General features: G+C 38.4%; 1 protein-coding gene across 1 annotated transcript; it reads right to left on the bottom strand.

Moving 5' to 3' along the window:
- Window positions 1-1307: 1307 nt before the first annotated feature.
- On the bottom strand, window positions 1308-8488 carry soat1 (sterol O-acyltransferase 1). Its single transcript, XM_030727327.1, has 16 exons — window positions 8358-8488; window positions 7716-7867; window positions 6714-6772; window positions 5788-5936; window positions 5600-5659; window positions 5329-5436; window positions 4894-5179; window positions 4682-4760; window positions 3079-3163; window positions 2908-2953; window positions 2683-2812; window positions 2503-2600; window positions 2314-2412; window positions 1948-2083; window positions 1642-1787; window positions 1308-1518 (listed from the first exon to the last, which is right to left on the bottom strand). Exons 2-16 carry the CDS (start codon window positions 7864-7866, stop codon window positions 1441-1443), a joined length of 1710 nt encoding a protein of 569 aa, XP_030583187.1. The 5' UTR covers window position 7867; window positions 8358-8488; the 3' UTR covers window positions 1308-1440.
- Between the last annotated feature and the right edge of the window lie 3385 nt (window positions 8489-11873).

Below are 11873 nucleotides of genomic sequence, written 5' to 3'. Positions count from 1 at the left end.
TAAAACTGGTTAAAAAGCTCATTAAAATAATCTCTGCATATTAATAAAATAATTTTCTCGTAATTATATTTATTATTTTGGGAAGAAATTTTGAAAGTCTCACTAAAAATGTGCAGAGATTTTAAAAATAAAAGCTTTAATACAGTGCCACCTTGTGGTCACCCAGTTTTTAGACGTGAGGAGTAATATTCCACTGCTGGTTTTAGCTTTGTGTTGTGCACCTCATTCACACAAATGAGCGTAGCCGTCATGCATTTAAATGTGTCACAACTGTTAACTTATAATACAAACAGTACCTGAAACCCATTAAAAATTAAAAGCTGAAACCAAGTCAGCCTGACTAATCTGAAATGGCTTGATTAAAATGTATAATTGTGCACTTTAAATAACAATGCACTCACTTAATAAACAATCTGACAAACTGTAGCCCTTAGTGCTGATCAAGTGTCCTAACTATCCCAGGTTTAAAACATCTTAGCAGCCAGCTGCAAGTTTTAGAGTAGTTGTCATTTCTAAAATCACGGTGCAACCACTTGCAATATTAAGCAAAATACATCACTTTACAAATGCCTGTTCAAACCAGTACAACTGAATCATTAACAATACATTCGGCAGTCACAAAATAATTAAATCCATAAAGCTCAACTGTTATCACTGCTTTTACATATGGTATATGTTTATAATTTTTAATTATAACTATCACTTCATGTATAAATACAATATAATTATTGCATGTCCAGCTTCCAACTTGTGGCTTGACAGAAGGAAATCAACAGAAAAAGCAAGCATTAAAATGGGGAAATATGGGAGTTTAGGTGTGTTTAACTCATCACAGTCCACTCCGTACTGTGTGAAATGTCACCATTGTTTTCCTCTTTAAAGAAAACCAACTGAAACCTGAAGATTTTATACACAGCAGCAAACATTTTTCATTCTGAATCTTATGGCACTGGAAACAGATTGTGCATGTCCTTTCAAACAACATATTGAGTGCCCTTAAGTACAGTAGCAACTGTAAACACTTTGTTAAATATTAGTCATTACTGCATATGTGTATAATATTTGTATTCAGCTGCCATTTCACTATTGCCACTGTCATAATGGCACAAGGAGTGGCTTCACAGTTGATCAAAGCAAAGGGGAATACAGAAATATGAGAAAATTAAAGGACACATAAAAATAGGGGTTCACACATAATTTTGCACCAACTAGTAATTTTGTTTTGGAGTTATAACTTAAAACAGAAGGCATCATTGTGACTTTGCTGTTTTTTTCTTTCTGTTTTTGGCAGATACTTTTCCATACATTCTAATAACAAACAAATAACCTTAAATAAAACAAACAAAAGACCAAAAGACCAGAAGTTGTGACAGCAGCAGAAAGGCTGGTCTAATTTATACTGATCAGTGATAATCCTCCTCCCAGAAGTCCAGTTGTAGGTCACAGGGCACCAGAGTCTGCCATCGGGCCTCTCTCACAGCTCCAGGAGCGAGGCTTCAGTAACTCAAAGAAGGAAGCCTGAAACAAAAACAACATAGTTGAAAGCTGAATTTGTGTCTACACGTATTCTGAGCAATTGAATTTCCCTGCATCTTGGGGAAGAAAATGTGTCATGTGACTTTTATAAGCAATCCTGTGTACCTCCTTCAAGGGACAGTAGCGCTGGGCATACCACTCCTGAGAGTAGAGACAGATAATGACTCCCTGACCCAGGAACAGGGACGTCCACATGATTATGTTCCAGATGGGACCTTTCCTTTTGTCATGCAAAATGAAGTTGAACATCACTGTGAGAGGACAAAAAAAGAAGATGAGTGGAAAGATGATAAAAAAATGACACACAGATATATAAACTGACTGGGTTTTGTGGGTTTTCATCACCCAGGCAGGATAATGTCATTATTTGCTTCAGTAATATAATTTACAAAAGGCATTGAGGTCTCTTACTTCCAAAGCACATGAAGAGACAGAAGAGCACAGGATAGAAGAAGCCAAAGCAAATTGCAAGAATGTACTCATGGACCACTGCAGACACTGTAAACACAATGAGCATGGCGACTGGTCGACAACGCTTCTGAGACATCTGGAAAGAGAAGACCAGAGACACGAATACATCAATTACATGAAGTTTATTATGAATCATATATTTGTTTTTTGTTTAAACACTAGCATTCATTTGTTTCAAAAACATTTTGTACAAGCTAGTTTGCTGGAAACAGCAAACCTAAGGTGCTGGGAAGAATACTGCTGCTGCACGTTTACAGATGTTTGTGCTTTTAAAGACTGTAGTATAGCAACAGAAAAGCCACTCACCCACAGGAAGTCCCGGTACACATAGTAGTACAGCCAATCGTGGACAACTACATTCCAAGTGCGATAGTAATTGGCATAAGAGGTTGAATTCCACCAATCCTGCAATGTGCAGTCAAAAGCACATGAGTCAAATACTCAGTACAACAAAGAGACTTGGTGCAAATTTTAAAATGAGAGTAAAAGAAGTACCTTGTAAAACATTCTGTCGGAAAAGCAAAGCATCTCAGCAAAAGCGTTGAGCCAACAGTGGAGGAAAGCAAAGAATCCCAAGAAGAGGACCAACACTCCTGCCAAAAGGAATGCCTTTTCAACAAACAGCAATAATACATCTCTCATTTCAAGTGTCCTTAAATGTGTGACTAATCCTACCTGGCAAGATGGAGTTAAAGACACAAAGAACCATGGCTCGCAGATCAAACAGCTGCAGACTGATGCTGCGGAACTGAGGTATGCACAACCGCACAAACACGTAATAGGCATAAAACAGACAGCCAAGTACCTGTGGAGTGGGAGTGGTTAAGAAAGTAAATGCAATTTAAAAGTAATGCTTGCAATTTTAAGTCAAGTCCATATGAATATGCCAGAGGTCAGTACCTGAAGTAATTTTGAGACCACGTAGCCCCACCTGATCACTGGGTTCCTGTATTAGGTGAGAAAGAAGGTTTATACAGCAGTACTGTATAAACTACTGTTTGGTAAAAATACAGTAATCTGTATATATTCCATTGGAGACAGAGGAAAAAAAAAAAAAAAAAAAAACAGTACCTGGGATACTTGTCTCTGTAGATGAGTGTGGGTGCAAACAGGAAGTAGAGATACTGAGAAACCTGAGGGACCACTGGGCCAGGGCCTACATAAAACAGTGGAGACTTATTAAAACAAACACTGGAAAAAAAAAATACATTAATCATCAGGAAAAAAAGAAAGTGAGCACACTAACAAGAAGCACTCAGAGTACAAACCTCTGCCAAGGCAGCTCACTCTCTGGCCAGTATTTACTTTTAAGGGAATAGTATTGCATATTTTATATATTTATTTTATTTTCGTTGTTCTTTCTAATTGTACTTTAAGAGGTTTGTAGTGCAGGAAAAAATCATATAAGGGTAGCATGACAAATGCTTACTTTGATTACACAAACATTATATAGGAGTAGTAATGGATAACAGGTATTGATTTGTAAATAACTGGACACGATACTACACTACAGAATATTTCTAACCAACTCATTTTTATTGAAAATACTTCCTTTAAAGATTACACATTTGGGGCCAACTTGAAATAAAGGCAGATGTGAAATCTGAAAGTGAGGTCAGAGGTCAAATGTGACATGATCTTTGGATGCAAACTATAATGTGATATTTTGAATCCCTGTATACCAGTATCCTTTCTTAAATGTTGCCAATACAAAGGCAGCAGAATTTTAATCAGTTTTAAAGATAAAATACATGTTATGAAAGTTTGACCTTGAAGAAGAGGTCAGAGGTCCAAAGTAATATGATATTTAGAATCCCCATATATCAACTATATGCTGTCAATACAAACAGTGGAAAGAAACATAGATTTAAATAGCTCTATATAGCATCATCATCACTTTGATCTTTGGATTGATCTATTGACCTTGAAGGAGACATCAGAGGTCAAATGTGACATGATGTTTTAAATCTTTATACACTACTTTCTATATGTTGATATTACGCAAAACACTTGTAAGAATCATAGAATCAAGTTATGAGGCTTTTTGTCAATTTTTGACCATCCATCCATCCATCCATCCATCCATCCATCCATCCATCCATCCATCCTCTTCCGCTTATCCTGTTAAGGGTTGCGGGGGGCTGGAGCCTATCCCAGCTGTCATAGGGCGAAAGGTGGGGTACACCCGGTCACCAGTCTGTCGCAGGGCTAACACAGAGAGACAGACAACCTTTCACACGAGCATTCACACCTATGGGCAATTTAGAATCACCAATTAATCTAACCCCAGTAACTGCATGTCTTTGGACTGTGGGAGGAAACCGCAGTACCTGGTGGAAACCCATGCAAACAGAAAGACCCCGGACCTTCTTGCTGTGAGGCAACCACCATGCCACCGTGCTGCCCAATTTTCGACCAATAAGTGATTAAGTTGACCTTGAAGAACTTGATGGATGTAATGCAATTTTTAACAGATTGTTAACATGACACCACTCTACATCCCTACAAAGTTTTATCTGAATTTATTCAAAACTTTTCGAGCTATCATGTTTACAGACAGATTGACACGCAAACACTACCAAAAACATAACCTCCTTGGCAGAAATAATAACAAATGTTCATGGAACCACAAAAAAAAACAAAAAACAGATGTTGAATTTGAAAAGTTACATACCCTTTTTTTCTTTTGACCATGTGAGGACTCTTGGTACATTCTCCCTGACAAATGAGTGAGCTTTCATCATTAAACGTACCTGAAATTACACAAAAATCAAAGTGGACATAGAAGCTACATTTCAAAAGGCAGCATTATGCATCCGAAGATTTTTCACAACTGTGAATTAATCCACTCTGATCAAAACAGAACAAGCTCCACCATTCATCTACCTGTTCCATGATGATGATGAAGCAGGATGCAGGTGGCAAACTGTTGGTCACCACAGTATATGTGGGTAGGAATCCTAGACCCAGAGCTTGGTAGAGCAGGAATAAAGAGCCAAACAGCAAGGAGTACATTCTGGGGTGACTGTGGGAGCCACAGTGGCTCTGTGACCACAGGTAGAACAGGGTGTAGGGAACGAACACCACTGACAAAAACATGCAGATCCATGTGCTTACCACCAGAGGGAACTGCCCAAAGGCATAGACCAGCAGGTCAAAGTCCAACACCAGTCTGAAGCAGAAGGAGATAAGATATTCATCAGTATTCCATCAACAATAGCAACAGAAACAGGCAAGGTGGCAACTTATAAAGTTATCCAGTCAATTAAAAAAAAAAAAAACTAAACTAAATAAAATTAATTCACAGCAGTTTTATATTACCTGCCTTCATCAATGAAATCCACCACAAGTGTACTGAGGATAAAAAGAATGAGCAGGGCAATGAACATGTGGTAGATAGTCCTGATGTGGTTCACCTCAAACAGCTCACTGGGAGGAAAAAAAAAAAAAAAAACGTCAGTAACTGTGAAGCTGCAATGAAGTCAACAAACAATCTTAGAGCAGCAGATCACTGTAACAAACCCAAGTGATAAAGTATCTTGATCTTTTTGTAAGCAATATTTGTGAGCTTTACATCAAAGTGGTAACTTACTCTAGGAGGGATCTGCGGCTTACAAACAGCTTCCCTTCACCATGAGGAGGCCGAAAATGTCTGTAGAAAAACATAGTGACAAGCTATTGTCGTTTTAAGATGAACATATAAGGAAAAGGGTATTCACATCTTCTGTAATCAAATGCCAGTTACAGTATTTCATTTGGTAAGACGGGAAGCTGCAGTACTTGAGTTTGCTCCGTTCCTTGTCTGACAGCATTGGTGAGAAGACAGCAGGTACAGGTGCAGGCTCCAGGCTGGCCGATTCCTCAATAAGACTGTCCATGAAGTCATTGACCTGGCTGTCAAACTGACGCAGCAGGTCACCCTTCAAGTACTGGGCAATGGAAAAGGACACAAACAGTTTTTCAGTTTCTAGATGATTAAACAAATTCAGGATGTTTGTAAGTCTGTGCCAGACTTAATATGCAAAAATGGTATTAAGCGGCAAAGACTGACACTGCTTTTAATTACACAATTTACACATTATAAATATGCTCTAAGCAAGAGTGAATTTACTGCACAATTGACTGAATTGTAAATTCAAGCCAGAGTTTATGCATATCAGCAACAGCTCTGTGCTACTGTTATAATGGCACATTCAACGCCATTTATCACTGAATTTTAAACATACAGCAAGTGTGACACACACTAGATTACAGGCATGGCTTGCAGTGTTGTACAGCGTCTAAGCACATGATCTTATTGAACTTTTAAGAGGTCTAAGTGGGTCTTTTCTAAACAACTGTGCAGTTAAAATTACAGTTGTGTCACTACTAAAATGGGTCATGCCAAGTTATTCTACGGGGATCCTTGCTCAAGCATCTTTGGGGTGGGGTGGGGGGGGGGGGGGGGGGGGGGGGGTGATCAGATAACTGGTTGTAATAATAACGTCCATCTGAATGTAACAGAAAATGTAGTATATTAAAAATAAACACAACTAGGAAATAAGCCATACAGAGAAAACAAATTGACTGTAGTTTGGACTGCAGTGATGTGTTGGCCCTAAACACATCAGCTGGAGGAAATCTAGGATTACTGCCATAAATACACTTTCAAGTAACAAGTTCATACATACTGTAGAGATTGAGCCATTTCTTTTTTACCTACTAACCTCCGCTTTCCTTTTTAGTTGTAGTTTTTTGCTGATCACATGTTCCACTTCAATTTTCCCTGAAATTGAATGAGAAACACATATATTTAAAAAAGGTAAACATGCTACTTTGTAATTGCTGTCCTCTCATATATTAAAATATAGTTCTGCCTTTTGGACACGGCAATTAACAATACAGTCAACTAAATCAACAGTCACCTCATCTCAACACAACTTTGATATCAGTATCAGATGCTAGGAATAATAAAATAAAAAGGGTTGTGGCTTTTTGTCATTGTGTGGTAAAAATGTAAAGTTCTGTGAAACAGCAGAAGTTATATTACAAAAGTCTTAAGTCTCCAATCCAAAGTTGCAAAATCCAAAAGGGAGACACACCTATCACAATGCCCAACAAGTACAGTCACATGCCTTGTGGTTGGAAATCTTAGTGCAAACAATTAATTGTGGTGAAGGTTACTATAGGTTATTGGGCTTGACAGCCATTTCATGATGAATAAGTTTGTTTATTTGTGTGAGGTCAGTCACACAAATGGCTTCAAGCATCAGTTGCATTCCACCCATCATGCAAGAAAAGGTCAACAATACAGCTGACATTAACCAAAACAGGGAGGCAAAGAAATGCATTGTATTATCATGCTTTGTGTTCAGCTGTTTACTTGAAACACACAAAGAACTTATATTGTCCCGAGATAAGGTGTCTGACCAGTATTTTCAGTCATCCTTCCTCAGTAAAGGTCATTCACCTTTACATCCTGTCTGTACTGCATCATAATGACCAACCAGGGTTAAACACACTAAGTGTACCAGAGGTTACAAATGTTGTTTAAGAGGAACTAATCACCACATGAGACTTTCAGTGTGCATCGTTTCAGCAAATTTCCAGGAAAGGAAATTTGCTGAAACGATGATTTTAGTCATCTGTTGAGTCAACAGATTCACTGTATCAGAGGTCACTGCCCTTTCCATTGGCTCTATTAATGAGGGAATTGAGATTTTCCTCACCATTGCTGGTGATGTGGTTGTCGCCACTGCTTTGCTGACGTTTTCCCGGACTAAGCTCCCCATCCGAAGAGCTATCCAAGTCAGGGAAGGTAGGCATCGTGGGAATGGCTCGGCTGCGGGACCGGAGAATAGCGTCATCCCCGCTGTCCATCCTACAGGAACGGATAAGTTAATGATTAAAAAAAAAAAGAATAATCAGGGGCAGCTCTAAAACAAACGAACCGTGCCTCGAGAACACACAAAGAAGTAGGATGTCAGGTAAGCCAGCACATCACTGCTGGGCCACGTAACAAGGATGGGAATGCTGATTTTGCCTGACAATGCAAAAGCCTAGTGGACAATCAAATCACTCTCACATGACACGGACACACAGAAGACACGCAGCTAACACAGTAGTTAGCCAAGTGTCAGTGAGACAGGCAGCGACTAATTCATGAGCTCGTTGAACTAAATCGTTACCTGGATTAATAGTAGTAAAACGCTAGCACAAGCGTGTGCCTGTTGATACTCGCGGATGCTGTCAGCACAGACTTAAAGCTAGACAAATTAGCCAACTTGTTGTTTATCGTTGGCTGCAGAACAGGTTGACTGACGATGAAGGAAATGTAAAAATGCGGGCAAGACAATTTCCTGGATACTTACTCGCTTCAACCGCCAGGTGCTCTCTTCTCGAGTCCCTCTCTCTCTTTGACGTTAATGAGAGCAAACCCAGACGTGAAACTTCTTTAATCGCCACAGTCTGAGCTAGCGTTCACCTTCCCCATTCTATAAACATTCAGCAGCTGATGAGCAGGACTGCAGATTCTGATTGGCCGAAAAGTCTCTCCTCCTTTTGACGTCAGGGACGCTCCAAAACGTCACCTGCTTCATAAGACACGTTATCCATAAAAGCCAGAAGTCATATTACTAATGCCTTGTCACGAGTATAAAGTGAGAAATTTAATTAGTAAAATAAATATGTGAGAATATTATGAATAATCCCATCCATAAAATACAAACAGTATCAGTCAAAAGTTTGGACACACCTTCTCATTTAGTGGTTTTTCATTATTTAAAAAAATGTCTGCATTGTAGTTCTATAAATACATATGAAATTATTTAGTAAACAAAAAGTGTTAAACAAACCAGAGTATGTTTTATATTTTTATTCAAAGTAGACTCCTCTTGCTTAGATGACAGCTTTGCACATCTTGGCATTTTCTCAGTCAGCTTTATGAGGTAGTCACCTGGAATGGCTTTCAGTTAACAGCTGTGCCTTGTCAGGAGAATTTCTTGAATTCCTTGCCCTTTTAATATGTTTGAGACCATCAGTTGTGTTGTGAAGAGGTAGAGCTGGTATACAGGGAATAGCCCTATTTGAGCAATGTTCTAATCCATATTATGGCAATAACTACTCAACTGAGTAAAGAAAAACAACAGTTCATCAGTCAGTCTGAAAAATATCAAGAACTTTGAAAGTATCCTCAGGTGCAGTTGCAAAGACTATCAAACGTTGTGATAAAACCGTCTCTCATCAGGACCGCCCCAGGAAAGGAAGGCCAAGAGTTTCCTCTGTTGCACAAGATAAGTTCATCAGAGTTACCAGCCTCAGAAACCACAAGCTAAAAGCACCCCAGATAAGAGCAAACCTAAATGCTTCACAGAGTTCAAGTAGCACACACATCTTAACGTCAACTGTTCAGAGACGACTGCGTGAATCTGGACTTTATGGTTGAATTGCTGCAAAGAAGCGTCTTATAAGGAAGAACAACAAGAGGAAGAAAATGGCTTGTGCCAAGGAACACAAGGTATAGACACTAGACCAGAGGAAATCTGTCCTTTGGTCTGATGAGTTCAAATTTGAGATTTTTGCTTCCAAATGCCATGTCTTTGTAAAATGCAGAAAAGGTGAGCAGATGATTCCTACATATGAAGTTCTCACCGTGAAGTATGGAGGAGGAAGTATGATGTATGGAGGTGCTTTGCTGGTGACACTGTTCAAAATCCAAGGCACACTTAGCCAGCATGGCTACCACAGCATTCTGCAGTGACATGCTATCTCATCTGGTCTGAGCTTAGTGGAACCATCATTTGTTTTTTTTTAACACAGCAATGAGCCCAAACACACCTCCAGGCCATGTACAGACTATCTGACCAAGAAAGAGGATGATGGAGTGTTGCGTCAGATAACCTGGCCTCCTCAATCACATCTAAATGGAAGCTAGTTTGTTTTTATTGTCTCATGCAATATTTTTTTTTTGTACATTAAGGCATTCCCTTTTTCTATCACAGTAACAGGTGAAACTGTTACTTCATCTGATGGTCTGTCTGATAATCATTTTTGGGTTTCAGTAGGGATGCATCTCTTTTTCAGGCTTTATCAAATCAACCCATGTGAGTGTCACTTCATCTTGTGAGAATCGAGTGGATTGATTTCTGTATAGTAAGCCCAATAAAAATGTTGGATGAGGGGGAGGAGACGATGGAAAAGGTTATAATAGTGAACTAAAGCTAAACTAAAGAATAAAAATAGATGTAAAAAAACTGTTAAGCAAAATAAAAACTTAAGTGTTAAAAATGATTTAAACTAACTGAAACAATTTTGCAAACTTGGAAAATGAACTAAAAATAAAAATATAGAGGAAACACCCTTAGTTTTAGTATTTATTAATTTGGTTAAAAAAAAAATTGAATCACTTTTTGCCTGATGAGGCTTTTGCTGGACATGTTTATTGAGACTTTGGATGTCTACAAGACTTAAGTGAAGTGCTTTAAAAAGTTGTAATACCTACTGATTTCTCAAAATCTTGCCTTTGGCATAAAATAAATATTATAATTCTTAAAAAGAATAAAACTAACACTGAAACTAATACGAACTAAACTGAAACTAATAAGAACTAAACTAAAACTAAACACATTTTCAAACAACAAAAACAAAACTGAAACAAACAAACTCCACTCTGGAAACCAAGTAAAACTAAGCTGAATTTAAAAAAAAAAAAAAGTCAAAGCAAAACAAAAATTAAAACTAACTTACAATTACAAAACACAAAATAAATAAAATAAAAGCTCTGAGAGTGAATAAAAAATGCTGTGCAGTCTCACATAAAGTGGGACAACTAGTTACCCCCTTATCAAGCCATGGCTTATCAGTTTATTTTTACTTTTTGTATGCTATTCTATATTATCTTTATCACACACCGCATCTTTACATTAAGTTTACAAGTCTAATAAATAAAGTCATGCTGAGATTTCCTCTGAAATATTTACATTTTTTTCTTTCTTTCTTACTTCTTCAACAGAGAACTCTCAAGATAGTTGTGTACCCCATTTGCAAGTTAAACACATTTTGAACGCTACCATGGAGAGCATTTAAGTAGAGCGTGACATCATAAAATAGCGTGAAATCCTTAATATAATTGGTCTTGTGAGTTTACTGTGGCAAAACAATTAATGTCAAAGCGACAACAATACATCTACTGTATCAGACATCATAAGGATGTGCACATAACCATGATTAAGGCACGCAAAAGGATCAATAGCGACTGTAAACTGGGCCACTGGGAATGGCAGATTTTCTCAACAAGCCTGTGATAAAAGACTCTCTCAGGCAATTTTGTATTGCATGCTGAAAAAGACCCCGTGAACCCAGCCAATTCAGCTACCATGCTCCAGGCTTTTTTTTGGCCTCCCAACAATACAGTTGAAAATTGGCAAAAATGTCCGAAAAACAGTAGGCATTTCATTTTTATTCATCCTCTAAGCACACACACACACACACACACACACACACAAATGATGCCAACCTAAAACATGCTATTCTTACAATAGAAATTGTCCATCCATCCATCTTCTTCTGCTTATCTTTTTCAGGGTCGCAGGGGGGGCTGGAGCCTACCTCAGCAGCCATAGGGTGAGAGGGGGTACACCATGAACAGGTCACCAGTCTGCTGCAGGGCTAACACAGAGAGACAACCATTCACACTTTAGAATCACCAGCTAACTGAACCCCACTAACTGCATGTCTTTGGACTGTGGGAAGAAGCTGGAGTACCCAGAGAGAACCCACACAGACATGGGGAGAACATGGAAACTCCACACAGAAAGATGGTTGATTCAAACCCACGACCTTCTTGCTATGAGTCATATTATGACTTAATTTCTAAATTGATCACATTT

This window comes from Archocentrus centrarchus, chromosome 4, assembly GCF_007364275.1.
Source record: "Archocentrus centrarchus isolate MPI-CPG fArcCen1 chromosome 4, fArcCen1, whole genome shotgun sequence".
Lineage (NCBI taxonomy): Eukaryota > Metazoa > Chordata > Actinopteri > Cichliformes > Cichlidae > Archocentrus > Archocentrus centrarchus.
This window is presented reverse-complemented; position numbering and strand designations above follow the sequence as displayed.

Coding starts and splice junctions, on each gene's coding strand:
- soat1 (XM_030727327.1), bottom strand. CDS start 7,866: ATGGACAGCGGGGATGACGCTATTCTCCGGTCCCGCAGCCGAGCCATT. Junction 2,813..2,907: donor TGGTCTCAAAATTACTTCAG/GTACTGACCTCT, acceptor CCCACTCCACAG/GTACTTGGCTGTCTGTTTTA. Junction 1,519..1,641: donor GCTACTGTCCCTTGAAGGAG/GTACACAGGATT, acceptor TTTTTGTTTCAG/GCTTCCTTCTTTGAGTTACT.